The sequence below is a fragment of the Ahaetulla prasina genome, chromosome 2, assembly GCF_028640845.1.
Source record: "Ahaetulla prasina isolate Xishuangbanna chromosome 2, ASM2864084v1, whole genome shotgun sequence".
NCBI lineage: Eukaryota > Metazoa > Chordata > Lepidosauria > Squamata > Colubridae > Ahaetulla > Ahaetulla prasina.
In genome coordinates, this window is record NC_080540.1 from 177,085,406 (window position 1) to 177,104,801 (window position 19,396).

The 19,396-nt window shown below is 39.4% G+C and overlaps 1 protein-coding gene across 1 annotated transcript; it reads right to left on the reverse strand.

Annotated features, from left to right (window-relative positions):
* Positions 1–4,836: 4,836 nt before the first annotated feature.
* Positions 4,837–17,772, reverse strand: RENBP (renin binding protein). Its single transcript, XM_058172402.1, has 10 exons — positions 17,524–17,772; positions 16,282–16,357; positions 15,260–15,335; positions 13,175–13,347; positions 12,169–12,393; positions 11,415–11,496; positions 10,194–10,369; positions 9,957–10,088; positions 8,057–8,147; positions 4,837–6,374 (listed from the first exon to the last, which is right to left on the reverse strand). Exons 1-10 carry the CDS (start codon positions 17,625–17,627, stop codon positions 6,289–6,291), a joined length of 1,221 nt encoding a protein of 406 aa, XP_058028385.1. The 5' UTR covers positions 17,628–17,772; the 3' UTR covers positions 4,837–6,288.
* Between the last annotated feature and the right edge of the window lie 1,624 nt (positions 17,773–19,396).

Genomic DNA, 19,396 nt, shown 5'->3' on the forward strand with positions numbered 1-19,396 from the left:
CCACCCCTCTTCTCCAATTAAGAAAACCCTGTCTAAGGAAGATTTCTTCTGTATCCAATCAGAGCTTGCCTAGAACTGGTCATGCTGGCCAATGAGTATTTGGCTTACTCTTCTCTTCTCCCCTCCCTCCCCCCCCGTTCGTGAAATCGTTTTTTAACTCATCTATGATTCTGTTTGATTGGTTCTTTCCTCGTATCCAGATCAGGAAAGTCTTGCATTGTCCCCGCCCCTTTGGGCACAAAAAAATAAATGAGGGAAAGGGAGAAAGTGCTTTCATTGATTATCAGTAAAACCAAACCTTGGCAACCAGAAATTGAATGATAATATAGGGAAAGTAGCAGTGAAAAAGTGAGGCTCTGCATTTGTGAGTGGTTAAATTCAGAAATGAATTTAGAGACGCACTCAATCGACCAAAGAAAGGGGCGTAATCTAAATTAAATAACAAATCTAAGACATTACCGGATTTTTTTAATAACATGCGTGAAATCATGTCAAGAAGACCTTGGTGACTCTGGGCAGACACACCTTTTTCTCAGCCCAAGCTGTCTCACAGGGTTGTGGGGGGAAATTGGAGGTGAAGGTAATGTATACACCAGGTTGTGCTCTTGAATGAAAACAGGAAAGAAGTTGAAATAACTTCAAAATTCGTATTCTCTAAAAGTCACAATCTTGAGCCTGTAGGAAGTTAGCCTCTCCTAGGAAAATGAGATATTTTAGGAAATATTAAAAGGGCAAAATATTTCCCCTAAAAGGGAGACCCTTCATTGCATCACCCAGCAAGATTCAACCAAACTTATCACACAGACAACCTACAAAGCTAGCTATGACCTCTGACAGCAAACAATCACAATACTCTTCCTATGCCCCAGGAAATCCAAAGCCCAGAGAGGGTATAAAACACAGGCACTCTCAGCATCTCTGCCCTTTTTTTTTTTGCCCAGGAGCAAGGAACCTATGTGGTCCTGTCCACCATTAAATCATCTTTCCAAACAGCCTCCATGTTTCCAGTGTCTGCCTTCCTACTTGGAACTGAACCCAGATGGACATTTCTTCCAACAAGCCTCAGATCCATTTGCAAAAAGGATATAATAAGTCTCTCTAGCTCAGCCTCCCTGAGTTTGGCATCTTGTCAATATATTTGCTTGAGCTGCATTGGGTGCTGGTTTGCTTCTGGATCCAATTCAAGATTTCTTTATGAGCTCTGAAGCCCTATGTGTGCAGAGCCTCCTTCACTCTATTGCGTTGGCCCATCTCACCTGTCAGGCATGCTGTGGACCCCATCAATTAAACAATTTCAGCTGAAAGGGTCCAGGAAGAGAGTCTTCTCTGTTATTGCCCCCATCATTTGGAACATTCTCCCACCAGGGGCAAAACAGACCCCTATTCTCCTGGCCTTTCAGAAATGTCCTGGTCTTCCAGAAAAGACCCAGTTTACCAACTAGGTAGCTTGGGGCCCCCAGAGGTGAATGCAGCCATGGAGGTGGTTAATCCCTTGAAAACCCTCCCCCTGCTTTTTAATTCTGAATTTTAAATATTCTATTTGTGTTTTGACGTGTGTTTGTATCCAGATTCACTTTGTGAAGGAGATGGGCAGTTTCTAAATGGAACAAATGGAGAGAGGAGAGAGAGAGAGATGTAACTTTCTTCATTTAGATGACAGCATTTAGTCTTCCTTTCTTTCTGCATAACCAAACATCTGTAACGTACAAAAATGGTTCCATTTTTTCTGGGCAGTTTCGATATTTAATTTTGGAACTGGCAAGGAGGAGGTTATCTGAAAGGCTTAAATGGTTACACTACATTCTCATATGCTAAAGTACATTAAATAATTCCATCTGACAACTTGGTTGAAGCAATTACCATATTTAGCAAAGGGTTAATTTGGCAAATTAAGGCTTCTGTGCCACAAATAGAAGGGACGCGGTGGCTCAGGGGCTAGGACGTTGAGCTTGTCAATCGAAAGGTCAGCAGCTCAGCGGTTTGAATCCCTAGTGCTGCCATGTAACGGGGTGAGCTCCCGTTACTTATCCCAGCTTCTGCCAACCTAGCAGTTTCGAAAGCACCTAAAAATGCAAGTAGAAAAAATAGGGACCACCTTTGGTGGGAAGGAAACAGCGTTCCGTGCGTCTTTGGCGTTGAGTCATGCTGGCCACATGACCACGGAGACGTCTTTGGACAGTGCTGGCTCTTCGGCTTTGAAACGGAGATGAGCACCGCCCCCTAGAGTCGGCAACAACTAGCACGTATGTGCGAGGGGAACCTTTACCTTATGCCACAAATGGAGGCTTCTAGTAGTGACAACCATCACAAGACATGTAAGTATACTGTCAACCAATTTTTGGGCAGAAAGATTAAAAAGTGCACTCAGGGGAGACTGTGGGATCTTTGGAATGATAATTTTAAAAGTTAATGATTTAGAAGCAGTTAGTGTGAAAACACCAGGAGTTACAAGGAGAGGAAGTTTTTCCCCCCAAATCTATAATGAGTGAGGCAGGATTACTATATAATAGAAGCTTCATTTGGAAGCCTTGCTGCTATCGAACAGCTGACTCTTTTCTTTAGATTTGAAAGGAACAATTTCTTTTAAAAAGGCATGTTCCTAGGGAGTTAGTACAGTATAGATTTTATAGGGCTGTTTAGAAAACGCTTATTGAATAAGAGTGTAATTTTGATGAATAGCAATAGTTCTTTCTGTTTCCAGAAGATGGCAATCATGTGGAGCCTGTTCTACTATAGTGAATAGCAGCTATTCTACTACAGCAGCAGAACACACTGCAGTTAGATTAGTTGCCGAGTTCTGAGCTTGGGGAAGAGTATGGTAGAGACTATAAATGAACCTTGCTTGATGGTGTGACATCTGAATGACCCTTTATGTGCCGGGTTGCAATTCATAGTTTAACCAAACCATCATATTTGTGTGCACTGAAAATACCTGCAAAATATCAGTCATCTAAATTCAAATAAAAGCAGAGTGGATGCCCCTTGTACATATCAAGATGTGTGTAGATGAGTTTCTTACAAACAACCCGGCTTAATTTGTATGCTCCCTTCCCTGGTTTCCAAGAAGGAAGATTTCTTGAATGTTTAAAATTCATTTCATATGCAGTTTTTATTTTGGGAAGCAGTAGGCGATAGAGAAACTACCAGACCTTGTTTTTAAAATTTTAATTTTTATGATTAGAAATAAGTCACAAACTGTGCAATGTGATAGTTTTTTTCCAAAGGAAGAATAGAATAGAATAGAATAGAATAGAATAGAATAGAATAGAATAGAATAGAATAGAATAGATTTTTTTAATTGGTTAAGTGTGATTGGACACACAAGGAATTTGTCTTTAATTGCTCCTTAATGAGACTGAAGCCCTAAACGTAAAGATTACACATTAGGAAGTTAAAATAGAAAGAAATCTCCCAATTACAGATATCCTACCACTGTCGTACATTTAGACTATGATTTTAACATGCCATCCTGAGGCTTAGAACTTTTCCTTTCTCCTCAATTTATAGTATCAGATCAAAATTGTTGTAAAGACTGCAGCAAAATATGTCTGAAGTACTCTGAAAACTTGAATTTGCCAAATAAATGAGAAATTATCTTGCTTAGAAATACATTAAACAAGCAAAAGTTTATTAAGGAACACCCTACACAAATTTTAGATAAAAAAAGAAAAGCTGCTAACCATTCTTCTAACCATTTTGTCAGTAAAATTTCTGTCTAGGGCAAATTCAAGCAAGGGGATCAGTGCTGGAGATTCTGTGGCCCTCTATGTCATCATGCCACGCTACCATTAGCTGTACCTAGTGAAGGCCCACAGATTTACCACTCTTCAGTCAACCTTTTTATGTATAGAGTTAAACAACCTTAATATGATGCAAAATAAAATTTAAAGCTGGAACCATATGCATGCTGTGTCTTTCTTCCCAATGAATCTGCCTAAAAAGTGGAGACAATAAAAAATATGGCACTGCAAGCACAGAAAAACAGCTCTTACCTCTTGTTTTCCACCCTTACCAATTATTCCTCAAAATGAGGTGTTAAAAAAAATGAAATCCAGGCTATTAGGTAGCCCAGAAGTTTATTAATATTTCTATATCTTCTATTGAGTCAAGGAATTCTATGGAATCATGTCTGCATCAAACTAAAACCAAGAGAACGTAAAGGTCTAGTCCTGTCTCGGGCACAAACCCAGCTGGGTGATCTTGGGCCAGTCATTCTTTCTCAGCTCTAATAAGAAAGCAAGGGCAAACCACTTCTGAAAAACCTTGCCAAGAAAACTGCAGGGACCTGTCAGTCAGTCTTCGAGAATCAGACTCAATTGGCAGAAGGAAAAAAATGTTGGATATACTCACTCACACACACAAACACGCAAACATTCAAAGCGAGACAAACGAGAAGATCGCTAATGCTAAGATCCCTAATGCCAATAAAAGAATATACCTACCACCATTTTTATCATTGGTCTGGAGGCGTGCATGCATGGGTGAGGGTGCATGCATACGTGCAGCTCAACTCACGCAAGCGGCAGGTCAGCACGCATGCACAGCTCAACTCAACTCACAGTTGAGTTATGCACACATGCATGCCAGCCTGCTGCTCACATAGGCCAAGCCACAAAGGTTGGGGAGTGCAGTTTTAGAATACCATTCTAAATTGCCTCAGAAGGAAATTTGGAAGCAAGTCAATCAAAATGCTGTTTTATTTTTTTAAATGTTAAAAATGGAAGATGGTGAATTCTGATCTTCCTTTAGCTACCGTAGCTGACGAGTCCTCTCAGCCAAATCAGCCTAGTAGTAAGGAAGAAGCACTATGTATAGCTAATCCTGAATTTACAACCACTCCTTTAACAACTGCTCAGACTTATGACAGTGCTGAAAAAATGTGATTTACAACCACTCTGTACACTTATGATACTACACTTATGCTGTAGTATCATATGATCAAACCAGCATCCTAGAATCACATGATTGCATTTGCAACTTTCCCAGGAAGCTTCGAAAAAGAAAAGTCAATGGGAGAAGCTGACTTTGCTTAATGACATGATGTCATTAATGACCATGGCAAAAAGAGACATAAAATCAGGCATAACTCACTTAACCATGATGCTTAGTGATGGAAGTTCTAGTCCCAATTGTAAGCTGAGGTATTTATACCACCCTAAGCACATTAAGATAAAAGTGGGATATTTGTTTTTGAGAAAATTTTGTGTCTTTATTGCACAGATCTAAATAAAATGGCACATATTTGACAATGACCAGCAAGTAAATCATGATCAGAGAGAGAAAACAGAGACTAAAAATATTTTTCCATCCCAATAGAAAATGCAAATAATTGTTACATTTAACCATTTATCTGCTCTTTTAAGCAGTGTATAAATGTGGCTCAGTAGCATTCTGCAGATTTATTCTGGGACTTATAAATTTGGTGTTGCCAGATTTAGTCAGAGTACAGATAAAAAAATAACCAACCAGTTGAATATGAAGTGAGAAATGATAGGGACTTCCTTTTTCTAAAATATCTAAAAGCAAAAAATCACAAGTAAAAATAGATTATTATTATTATTGTTTCGATTTCTATACCACCCTTCTCCCAAAGGACTCAGGGCGGTTTACAGTCAAAGTAAAATCAATTAATACAAAGGAAAATTTAGAGTTGATTGAAGAACTTAAAACCAATAAAACCCCTTATTAAAACCCCACTAGGCCAGTCCTGCACGATGAAACAGAAATGTTTTCAGCTCGCGTTGAAAGGTCCGAAGATCAGGGAGTTGACGGATACCTGGTAGTAGCGTGTTCCAGAGGGTTGGTGCCCCCACAGAGAAGGCCGTCCCCCTGGGTGTCGCCAGCCGACATTGACTGGCCGACGGCACCCCAAGGAGAACCTCCCTATGGGAGCGCATTGGTCGATGGGAGATCGCCAGTAGCAGCAGGCGGTCCCGTAAGTAACCCGGTCCTATGCCATGGAGCGCTTTAAAGGTGGTAACTAACACCTTGAATTGCACCCGAAAGACCACCGGAAGCCAGTGCAGCCTGCGCAGGAGAGGTGTTATATGGGAGCAACGAGTCGCTCCCTCTATCACCCGCGTGGCCGCATTCTGAACTAATTGAAGTCTTCGGGTGCTCTTCAAGGGAAGCCCCATGTAGAGAGCATTGCATTGATGTTTGGCTTCTAAAATGAGGCTTTGAGGGGTGAGTTTCAAAATGACCAGAAAAGATCATTTTTATAATTAGACTCTCCCGAGGGCAGAAAATGCAGAAAATACAGCCTTTTACAAAAGTCAAAAAAATATTTTATTTCTGAATGGCAGATTTTGTTTCCAGCAAGGATTTCAGAATTTCTTCACACATATAGAGAGCACGAGGGACATGGAAACAACCTGCAAAGGGAAAAAAAGAAAGGATTTATCATTAAAGGGTTTTACCTCATATACCTGCCCCCCCCCTTTGATTTTTGTATGTTCTCTAGAGCTCCTTTCACCACTACAGTACTGCCAAAATCAATAAAATGCTTTCCACTTATGGGAACCATAAAATCAATAAAACTATAAACCTGTCAGAACAAAAAAGGCAGACCAAACCAAGAAATAATGCCATATATACGTCATATTGTAACAGCCATAGTAACAGAAACCTGCAGGTCTAAATGTGCTTCCCTAGTCCCTTCACTTCATCTTCAAGTGAGCTAGGGAGAGGTTTGTCTGAGTTACTTTTTTGGCCCAGGCCCAAACCCCTCTTTTCTGACCGTTGCCTTGGTAGCAGCTTTTCCTTTGATCGCATCCTCTATGCTTTCTAAGCCCTAAAGTTGTGTATAAACTTGTTTATTTTAAAATGTTGTCTACTCTCTCCTAAATTAATTAATACTATATAATTTGTAGAATTGTTATGGATGGCATGAATATTTATGGTACCGTAAAGTTATTAAATGTGGATTTCAAAAATCAAAAATTCAACAGGGGCCACAGAGAGAAAAAAGTATGGAAAGGTTTCCCCCAGGCATCCATGTGTGAGAGGCAGATGCCAACTGCTCTATTCTTACAGATCTCTTCTTTTTCCTTCCCGAGGAGCAGCTAGAACTTTCTTTTTCCTCATTACTATAATATTTTCTGCAAATCACTAGAGTAGATAAAGGTACAGTAACAGACTTGGAGAAAAAAACCTTGGAAGGTAATAAACATAGCAGGGAAACTAAGAAGGAACACTAGGGACATTGATCTGTTTTTGGAGTTTGCTTAGTTATTCATCTAATGCTTGCATTTTCTCTATCTCTACTGATAATGATTGCTAGTTTTCCTATTGGTTTCCTACACCTTGGTTAAACAGTCCTATTCTTTAATTACTCATTTCACTACAATATATTGTCTATATTTATGATTAACAGCAATAGTGGGTTTTTACTAAGAGCATGTTTTCCAGAACTATTTTGCTCCAATGTCCTGTTTAAAGATGAAATGTAGAAAGCAAAATGGTACCTTCCCATTCAAGACCAAGTGATCTTAATTTAACTAACTGTCCTTGGTGTAACATTCACCAGGGGGAACAACATACCAGGGAGGGAGGGATGAATGGAATCCCAGGAAGAGATCTGTCAGACTTAGATTGTGTCTTGTTGATGGACAATCTACAACAGCAGGACATTTCCATGAAGTGGAAGGGATAAGGAAATGAATTATGACTGAAGATAATATCTGTACCTCAGAGATGAATTGTGGAGTTCTTGGTGTTCTCCAAGCAATTATTTGCTTACAAACACTTCATTGTTCTACTAGGTAACATTATCAGTGCACGTCTCAGCCCCTCCTCCCTCAATTTATATGCATTTGGACTATTTCTTACATATATTGCAGGAAATAAGAAGTACTCTTGCTTAATTACTTTTTGCATTGTATGGCGGAGCTCACATTTTATTTTTATGGCTCTTTGGTTGAACTCACAAGTTATTTTATTTCTGCTGATTTCCCATTTACACAGCTACCTTTAGACTAAAACCCCATCCCTGGCCATTGTTTTTATGTATGTATGTATGTATGTATGTATGTATGTATGTATGTATGTATTTTACCTTTAAATGGCCCTCCTTTGATTGTGAGAGCCACCTTGCCTTCCTGGCTCAGATACCCAAACCATTCTCCCGCTAGTCCCGGATCACGGAACTAAGGAATAAACAAATATGATAACAATTATGCTACGTAACATGGAACAACCAAAGAGCAGGACAGAAGTGGAGAACAGGATGCTGGACTAGGGTAAAGAGGAACTAAAGTTCAGTGGACACCTAATACAAGTAGTCCTTGATTTGAAACCATTTTTTTAGTGAGCCTATGAAGTTACAATTGCACTGAAAACAAGGGACTATTTTTCACACTTACAAACATTGCCGCATCCCCACGGTCACATAATCAAAATCTGGATGCTTGGCAATTTATTTATGATGCTTACAGTTTCCGGGGTCATGTGCCTTTTGTGATCTTCTGACAAGCAAAGTCAATGGGGAAGCCAGATTCACTCAACAACCATATTACTAACTTAACAACTGCAGGATTCACTTAACTGTGGCAAGGAAAGTTATAAAAGGTGGGGGGGGCAATTCATTTAACAACCATCTTGCATGGTAAAAGAAGTTTTGGACTCAATTGAAGTCATAAGTCAAGGACTACCAGTATATTATCTACAAACACTGTGAAGATAATATACAATTATTTCATATATGATGTCAATTCTGGATATATTACAAGGGCACACAAATAGGAACTATACTTTCAAAAATGATTGTTTCCCAGCTCCTGCACTCTATATTATAATTTTTATTATTTTGCATATAAAGAAATGTTTGTTGTCTTTGTTTAACAGTGCAAGTCTAATGAGGACAGTAATAAAACAAACATGGACATCCAGTAGATAGTAGACATCTAAGTGTTGCATCTTATGATTTATGATGAATGTATTTTATGTTGATTATGACCATGGTTTATCACTTGTTGCCTGTATGTACACTGAGAACGTATGCACCAGAGACAAATTCCTTGTGCGTCCAATCATACTTGGCCAATAAAAAATTCTACTCTATTTGTGATCAGGTAATAATAGTGCTGTGTTGCAAAAGGATTTGTTCTGTTACAAACAGCAACAGGATAATGAACCAGCATCCTGTTGTTGTCCCCAGTATCCATTTAGGAATCCTTCCAAAATTTATGAATTCTAACCCTTCACGTTCTTTGTGCTATGAGCAGGAAGGATGTGAGAAAGCATGAAACAGCATTGTCTGTATCTGAAGGCTAAAGATAATAGAAGAAATTATGATAGGAATTGTCTAGCACAATCTGGAGGATTCCTAATAACTTCAAGGTCTATACAAAACAAATTTAAGGCTTCTAGTAGCAAAAATAATGGGGGTGAAAGACAAGCTACATTTGTAGAAAAAGCCAAAGCACACAATTTTTATTTTGATTCTGAAGCTGTGATAGTGAAAATGCTAGTCTAGCACAGGAGTTCAAATCCTCACTAGTGATAGAACCTCACTGAGTAACAATGGGCCATCTACTCTCTTTCAGCTCAGTCAGCCTGAAAGAGGGAGCTGTTGTAGGGAAAAATGAGAGAAGAAAGTGCTTTGTGTGTTGCCAAAGAGCTTTGAAGGAAAAATAGGCTGTCTATAAAGCTAAAAAAATAAATAGCATCTCATCTCATTTTTATCAAATATATTAGGGTGTTGACGTTCTTCCAGAAACTAAGCAAACAATCTATGCTCATACAAAACCATATTCAGTCCATCAAGGCTAACATTGCTTATGAAACATTAATAGCAATTTTCCAAGGATTCATGAAGTGTTTTCATGAAGTGAAATTGCAGAGCATTTTCTACCTCTATCTCTATTTCCCCACCTCTTTCCTAACTAACTGAAACACATCTATTTCCCGAGGCTAAACAGATTCCATGATTCCCAGCTTTCAGTCCTCAAAGGTACCTTAGCAAAGGTGTAATTGGCCACCTGGTGAAATAGCTCCAGAAGCTCTTGGTCTTGAGTTTCAGCAAAACCCATCAGGAATGCAATCATGGCCTCTGTGTGTGGCCACCAAAGTTTCATTCTCCACTCTAGCTGCAGAAAAGGGTGAAAAAAAAATAGAAAAAAAGAGTCCCTAATGTTTAAGGGTGGGGTGGGATTTTCAACTTTGTGGTGAAAATAAGACTTTATGGTCCATACCTGAGTGGGGCAGAAACCATCAACATCTTGGAAGGCAAACAGTCCCCCATGTTCAGGATCCCAGCCTGAACGGAATGGCTGTTTCATGAATTTGTCCACTGCTTGGGACTGGAGGCCTGAGTTAAGCTGGCGCATGGCACAACGGAGCAAGAACCAGCCTGCTTCAATTGCATGACCTGAAGATGAAAATGAACAGGAAGGAACAAACCAAATCATTCAGAACATCTGACTCTTAATTACAGTCAATCCATAAATTAGCACTAGACAAACTGTGCCTCATTGGGTCATTCGTTTCAGAGATATTTTCTTACCGAAACAGAAAAACAGAAAGACCAAGAGTAGGCAAAAAAGCAGTCGGAGTAGGAGCAACTTCCAACTTCCTGCCAGCTTCCCCATTGAGTTTTCTTGGGGGAATCTGATCAGAAATTTCCTTTCCTTCCTTCTTTCCCTTCCCCAGCAGAGAGATAAGTGGCAGCTGCTGGATGTGGGAAGGATTGCGAGACTGGCTAGGAAATCTTCAAGGAAAGTTGAAAACAAAGATCACGTGACAGCAGCAGCCAGTAGCACTGAAGCAGCCACAACTTTTCCAAATTTCATTCCCTTGGGAGACATTGATCCTGAATTTTGGATATATTTTGTAATTTAGCCCATTTGAGGTACCTTGGTTCAAAATGTGTTGTCCTATGATGTACTGTTTTGCCTGTTTCAAGTTAAAGGTCAGGACAAGAGTTTTAACAGTACTGCCTTTTTATGGACAGAGAGCTCTGATGTCATTCCTGGGATCTGTTGGAGCCAATCCACCAGCTTAGGAGTTACAGCCCAAAAAGCTGTGGCTTTTATTTTCCACATCTTCTCTGATTCTTCCTTCAAACATGGTACTTCTCCAGCTTCTTATACTCCTTCCTAATGTTGGTGTCACTTAGTAACATTTATCACTACTGCTATCGTCTGATCCTTGTCTACTATATACAATATTTCTGCATATAGTAGTGCAATATTAATGCAATATCGGGTTTTCAATTCAATTGTATAGAATGTGAAGGATGTGTGTTTGTGTTTTATTTTTATAGTTATACTGTACACTGAAGATGGCATTTCATTTCATTGTACGAGGTGCAATGACAATAAAGTAAACTACTATAAGAATGTGTGTTTAATAAAATCATATATACATTCTATATATTTCAAATTAGAGAATGCAAAAGCATCCTCACTTTTTACCAGGATTCTGCTGTCTTCCCAAACACCCTGGCAATTCCTTGCCATCTTCAGAAACATTCTCCAAAACTGCAGCACCATTCCTCTATAAGAAAATAAGATGGCTGGTAATCAGTGGTGAAATCTGAACCGGTTTACTACTGGTTTGTGGCTGCACATGCGCAGTGCACACCACATACCAAATGTGAGGTGTGCGCACCCAGAAGGAGGCATGAGGTAAGTAGAACACTGTGGTGGTGGTGGTGGGTGATCAGCTGTGGCGCGTGATCTTTTTTTTTTACTTTTAAAAGCATTTTTTTTACAACCTATTCCCCGAATAGGTTGTAACAAAATTCTTTTAAAAGTAAAAAAAAAAAGGCTCTGACAATCAGGCAGCTCAGGTGTGACTATCAGAGCCTTTTTTTTAACCTTTTAAAAGAATTTTTTACAACCTATTCAGGCAAATAGGTTGTAAAAAACTACTTTTAAAAGTAAAAAAAAAAGGCTCTGATGATAGCACGGCTCAGCTGTGATCATCAGAGCCTTCTTTTTATCTTTTAAAAGCGTTTTTTAAAAGAAGCGGCAAGTGGGCAAATGGGTGATTGGGGGGGCATGGGGGGGCAGGGATTTTTGTTACCGGTTCTCCGAACCACCCGCCATCGCTACCGGATCAGCCAATCCAGTCCGAACTGGCAGCATTTCACCCCTGCTGGTAATGTATCAGAGGTGAGGCAAACACGTTTATAGAGAGGGAAGCTGACCACACCCATTTCTTTACCTGAAGGTGACTCAGTATTTTTTGAGCAGACCAGTTGTCCAATTCCTTGAAGTGATTTGCAACTTCCACATCTCCTTCTGACAGCTGATCCACCAAGTTGAGGAGCATCATGGGGACGGCCATAGAGTCATGTGGGACAGCGCCGGCCAGCTGCGGACGACCCAACTTAGAGGGATCCTCTCTCACCCAGTGCACGATGGCCTCCATCATTGAAAGGGCCTCCCTCTGCCAATAGGAATACCATTATAACCACAGTTTTCTCTTTCAAGTATAGATTTTCTATTCCTGAGTTCCCTTCTATCCCCAGAGTAAACAAGAGCTTAATTCTACAGGCATGGGATCGGACCTCATAGCATAGAGGTTGCTGAGCAACATGTGGTTTGAGTCTGTCTGGGCTCAGAACAGCATACACAGGCTTACCACATTTTATTCACTTCAGGAGCTTTTTGTTTATATTGGGATGGAGTGGGATAACATTGGCATCTGCCCAGCTATTCATCTATGGGAGAAATTAAATCCTGTAGCTCTTCTTACAAACCACTACTTGTAAAACCAAGCATTATTCCTGCAAGACATTATTTCAGTCTTCTGACAGGCCATTTCTCATAGAGATCATTGTGGATATTCTTTCCCAGATTCTATCAGTAGAACCCCCGTATCCATAGAGACAGGAAGACCATCTCTAACTGCAGCATCATGAGGTAAAGTGGGCCTACTCAATTTATACCACTTTAACTATATGCAATAGAAGTTGTGCCTGGCTTCAGGAAAAGGTGCTAATCAGAGGGAAGGAGAATAAACAGGTTTGAAGACCCATGTTGTTTTCCAGCACTCTTTCCCAAACTGGCTCCCTCCAGATATATTGGATTATAATGGAGCCAATTTTCACCAACCCCAACCAGAGACCTGATCGCTAAAAATAGACCAAGAGCGCTGGAGGGTGCCAAATGGGAAATAGTTTTAAGAAAGTAACAGGAACTTTGATATTCAGCTCTCACAGTCTGACCTGATAATGAGATTCCCCTGTAGCTCGACCAAGTTCATCCAACGCAAGAACATAAAAACACTCGCTAAAAATGGTACGCTGGATTTTCACAGGCCGGCCATCACGGGTCAGGACAAAGGCACATTTCTGGGAAGGTGGAGCCACTCGTGCATGTCTCAGCAGGAATTCCCCTCCTTGAGAAAAGAAATGGAACTGGATAGTGGTATCTCACTCCTATTTCTTTTAGCTTGTGCCCAGAAAATGAGCTCAACCCATTGTTTATTCTTTTTATAAATGCATTTCTTATGAAACTCTTCACAAAAAGCTAGCATAGCAGGAAAGCCGTGAGTGAGCTGGAATCCAGAAATAGATTTACAGTGAAAAGGCTTAACAAAAGTCTCCTGTACTATATTACAACTCTGCAATTTGTTTACTTTGTTTAGTTATTTTTATAGCATCTTTATTACTTTCGCAAACAGCTCAAGGCCACAAACACCTCCCTACTATTTCCCCCCAACAACAGCCTTGTGGAGGTGGGTTGGACTGAGATAGAGTGACTGGTCCAAAGTCACCCAGCTGGCTTTCATGGCTAAGATGGGACTTGAGCTCAGGATCTCCTGCTTTTTAGTCTGGTGCCTTAACCACTAGTCCAAACTGAGTCTACAGTTTGTCTACTCAAAACAGTTCCAACTATAAAGGTTTACCTTCAGAGTTGTTCCTTGGATAACTTAATGAATGTAAACACCAAATGTTATTACTGTCCAGTTTATGACATTTCACAGAATCCCAAAATGTAGAGTTGAAAGAGAGCACGTGGATCATCTATTTCAACCTTCTGCAGGAAATGTGCAGGAAAACCAAATACACCATCCTCAAGAGGTGGCTGTTCTACCTCTTCTTTAAAACCGTCAAAGATGATGAAACCACAACCTACTGTCAGGGAGGGTTTTTTCCCTTTAAGTTTAAATGAAATCTAGTTTCAACTTATATGCAATATTTCTGGTCCTAGGGTCTTTTCTATGGACTGAACATTCCTTTAGCTTGTCCTTATAGGACACGATCCTCAAATCCATGTATAATTTTTGTCGTTCTCCTCTGAATCTTTTTTAACATGTGAATACCTAACTGGAAATACAGATACCCAAAATTATGTACCGCACTCCAGATCAGGTTTCTCCAGTGCCAAGAAGAAAGGAATAATAACTTCAGTGCATCATTGATACACTCTTTTAATGCAGATTGGATTTGTCTTTCTAGCAGCTATCTTTCATTACTGAATAATGTTCAGATTACTGGAGATGACCATAGCTCAAAGTCTTCTTCAGATAAAGTGTTTCCAATCCATAAATCCCGCATTTTATATATTTGTCCCTCAGATCCATTGCTATTCCAAAGCATTAGATCTTTCAAGATTATCTCCTCCTTCCTAACTTACCTAGCCATTCAACCCCTCATAAATTTTGAAAACTTACCCTGAACATCAAGGCTTCTCAATTTGTTTAAGGTCAGTGACATCATCTTTAATTTTCAAAGCATGTTGTGGGCACTTTCTCAAAATAAATGTCATAGTCAGCGTCAGAATACCTATTTACCAAAACGCAGATGAGGGATTTTCTCATGTCATCATATCCCCTTAAAACTTTTGGGATATGATGAACCATCTGAGTCAGGGGTGTCAACAGGGTGAGAACAGGGTGTCAACCATCTAAGTCAGGGGTAACATATCACAAATTTTTTTCCCCTTTGCTAAACCAGGTATGGGTGTGGCCATCATGTGATGCATCTGGCCCACAGGCCACGGGTTTGACACCCCTAAACTAAGTTCTCCTTTTTTCCTGGTTTGTGAACACACTTCCAAACAAACACTCAGCTGCAATCTCCAAATTTTTTATTTTTAAAAAACACTTTATGGTAATCCATAAGCATTATTATCAATAAGAGTTAAGCTTGAGGATGGCACTTTGCTTTGGAAAATGTTGCCTTTTCACTTTATTTTAATTAACACATACTAAATTTAGCGGGTCAATGGAAGTTGGCTGTGTGTTCACTAGGAGCCCTAGGCTCTTATGCTGATAACATAAACACAAGCACAGCAAGGAAATTTACCTGCTTTTGCTGCCTGTAGTAGTTCTGGACGCTGGAATCTTGGTACTTTTCGATACAACCGACTATACATCCATACCTTGGAGGAAAAAGATTGCAAACATCCAACTGAGTTTTCTGGTATGGGTATGACCCACCATCTAACCAAATGTGGTAAATCTTTTTCTTGCCAAGAGCCAATCCTTTGGATGAATAAGAAAACAGCTGGGCCTGCAGCCCAATATAAACAAAGTTTACAGGATTGCTCTCTACTCTTTCATCTACCCTATGACATTTTTCCCTTCCAGGGTTAATGCCTGCACTCTGCTTAGTGCTAAGAATGATGCTGGGATATGCTTGTTCATAGTTATTCACTAACCAGCCCTGTATTTAACTTCCAAAGTAGAGATGGGGAACATGTGACCCTCTACACATTGCTAATTACAATTACTTATTGGCAGGGGTTGTTGGAAAGTGTTGTTTATCAATATCTGGAGGACTACTAGTTCTTTTCTCCTGCTCTAAAGAAATATGTGAAAGCTCAAGACAGAAATACTACATTAAAAAACATTTTCCCGAGTATCAGTATTCCCACAATCTGCTAAACATCTTACCCTGCTTTGTGTGAATCTGTTTAATCAAAATCTTAGGTTTACCCATGCCATCCAAAAGCCCAAGACAGTCATCAACCTAAGTTTATGCAAATCAAAATGTGTAATTTACAATAAGCTTTTATACTCAAAATTATGGTTGCTCCCAGTTGAAATAATGTGATATTTCTATAGCTTTGGTTGTAAGAGTCAAACACAATTAGAAGAAGTAGCAAATGCTCCATCTTTTTGGCTTAATCTATTTTTCATATGTACTTGAATCTTTTATCTTTTTTATTCCATCCCTTCCAAATGAATTATGAAGCCAAGATTCAACAAATTCCCAAGGCTCACATTTTCTTGACTTATACTAAGAAAGCTTGTCTGACAGATCAGTTACTTCAGTTTATTTTTCCAACTTTCAATGGGGATAAGAACAGAAAATCTGAAAATTACCTGTCGACCTTGCAACCATACATATTTCTGATCATCATAAACTTTTCCAGTTTGGTCCAGACATGTAAAGAACCCTCTGGAAAAATAAAAGAGGCAGCAGCATTTAGAACCAGAAAGAGACTGAAGGTTTCCTTAGCTTGACTTAGCTTGTAGTATTGTACTACAACTCCCAGAATTCCTAGCCAGCAATTTAAATATCTCTGAGAAAGAAAGGAGGAACTAAACAGCATTTCCCAGAAACGGCATTAACAGGGTAATTAGCAATAATTTTTCAAACGAAGGCACCTATAGCTGGCTTCTTCAAGTAGCAAGAGAAATAAGTTATCTTAGTAAATTCTGCATACTATTGAAAGGAGAAAGAGATGAGCCACATATTATTGTTGTATACATGATGTACAATGACAATAAAGGCTTTGAACTTTAAAGTTATGTCACTAAAGAAACCATCTTTAGTGATGTTCATTAAAAAAAAACACTAATCACAGGGAAAATATAAATTAAGCTTAGCATGATGTGTGAATCTAACCACAGCCAGATCTTATATATGATACATCATGAATCCAGAGTATGCTGGATGTTTGTTTTTTTAATTCAAAAAGTTTTACAGAACATTTTTTCCCCTTTCCCCCCCTCCCCTCCCCCCTCCCTTCACAACCCCCCTCCCCCCCCTCGACTTCCCGGAACGAGCACAAGGTATAGTTAAAAATAAAACAAACATATGCTAAAAAATTTTCGTCCCAAGTTAATTATACCCCTACAATCATCAATTCCTAACTTCCCCCAAAAACAATCAAAAATAATACATCATAATCATTCAAAAACAGTCTGATAACTCTTAGTCTGATATTCAGAGTATGCTGGATGTTAATGCCTATTATTCCCAAGTAATCATCGGGAATTGCTAAGAACTAAGAGCTACAAACCTACAGTGACTGGGCTATATAGGAACAGGATCCCCTCCTTATCTTAAAAAGGTCTTTCTGCATCCCTTCCATTTTAACAGTTTGCTTAAAAATAGCAACAGTAGCAAGCATACGGCTCCTATTCCTTTCAAATATGCTTTTTAAAATAATTTAATAGTAGGTTATATTCGCATCATGCCTGATCATCTGGACTACCATTTACTCAACTCGTCTGCGAATTCACACGATCATGCCCTGCATTTATTATAAACCAACCACATCGCCTTGGCTTGCACTGCACACGATACCGAAGAGCTGCCTTTTACAGATCGAAGCTCACCCATATTCCTTATCATGGGAGTGCCGTAGCCAAAAATCCACCACCGAGTCCAGTTCTTGAGAGATCCGTTCCTGCCAGATGTGCAGCGTTTTCTGCCAATCCATTTCTGCTCCTTGGTCTAATTTAGCTCTGAGAAATCCAGAGAGCTGTTGTTGCCGCTGGTGAAGCAAATCGAGGTATCAGCACATTCTTGTATGTGACCCAAGTTATTTTTTTTTTAAATCTAGCAAAAGTTTTGCAACCAATTAGTGAGTCGCTGATCATATGATCGTTTGAGTCACCTGATTCTAGTCCAAAGGAGTGGGGGAAGAGTTGATTTGGTGTGTCTTTTTCCTAGAATCTTTTTTAACCCTAAAATTGCTGTAAATTGCTCCCGAGCCTGGCACAATAACAACAAAAAAACAAGATAACTGCTATCTTGCACTTTTAATTCCCGGACCCGCTGATGTATATAAAAATTTCCCTTCTAAAATCTACAGAACTGTTAGTCGATTCTTTGCGTAGATCATTTTAAAGCACTCCGGGGATCCGTACAGAGCAACTGATTATCTAACTCTGGGCATAGAGACTAAATAAAGCGATTTATTTAAAGCAAGGGCCGGGCGGGCAATGAAGATTATTCCACTGACTCGCCGCCGCGATTCCTTGTGTGTAAATCAACAAAGCGTTTTCCACTTCGAATGATTGAGTAATGGTGAAAACCGGCAGCGATTTTTTTCTATCAGTCTAAAATTAAAATTAAGCTGGTGAAAGCAACAAAAATAGTCGAGAAACAGGAGCAGATTTGTGGAGTGTATCTGTGCAGAGATCTCCCTCCTCTTTTTTTGCCTTCCTGAACCTTTACGCAGCTGTGTTCCGCTGTGGGCTTGAGCTGTGTGGAAAAACAATGTATCGTATTCATCTGAAAAAAATATATCCTAGATTTAAAGTGAGCCTACCACTCCCAAGTAAATAGATGGGGGAATCATCCCTGACTAAGCCAATAGCATCTGGGCAGGCAGAATTCTTCCTCACATTAAAAATGCAAAAAAACAGTATTTTCCTTTGCATATAGGCACACTAAAGCAAAAACAAGCAAACAAAAAACCCCAACACAGAAAGCACTTCTGTACTGGAAGTTAAATATAGTTTGCACATGCATGATAGATGCATTTATGGGTTGAATTTTGTTATGCTTTTGTGGTATGGAGAGCCAGAACATCTCATCTTCTTGCTTCTTGGAAAGACATGCGTACCTTTCTGCCTCAGGATGAAAAATAAATTTCCCATGCCTAGTCTATACAATTCAAGCCACCTCCCTTTTTACTCATTATTTAATACACAGTATAACATTTAAAAGACATTTTAATTTTGAAAACCTATGGAAATCAATGGGAGTAAAACCATCAATTATCTCTTATCTAAATATAATCAAAGTTCTTTGGGGCAGAGTTTGGATCCCTTGTTCATTCTTACATTACCCAGTTGCAATGTGCTAACTATAATGTCAAAGGAGAGTGATATTCTTTTAGAAAAGTCTCATATATTTCAAATATATACTTGGGCATTTCTGTAGTAAAAAGAAAAGGCTTCAGTTTTAGCATTCTAAATTGTTTAAAAGTTTTTACAAGCATGATTCTGTTACAGTGCTTACAACAATCCTGTAAGGTAAACTATTATTATTACTAAGATCAAGGGGATGGGGCAGATTGGGAAGGGCCAGGCAAGCTATGAGCTGTGAAGGGAATCTGTTAAAGGCATCTCATATTGAAGCTTTCCTTTGGAACAGGGGCCTCCAATCTTGGCAACTTTAAGACTTGTGGACTTCAACTCCCAGAATTCCTCAGCCAGCTTTGCTTTGCTGGCTGAGGAACTCTGGGAGTTGAAGTCTACA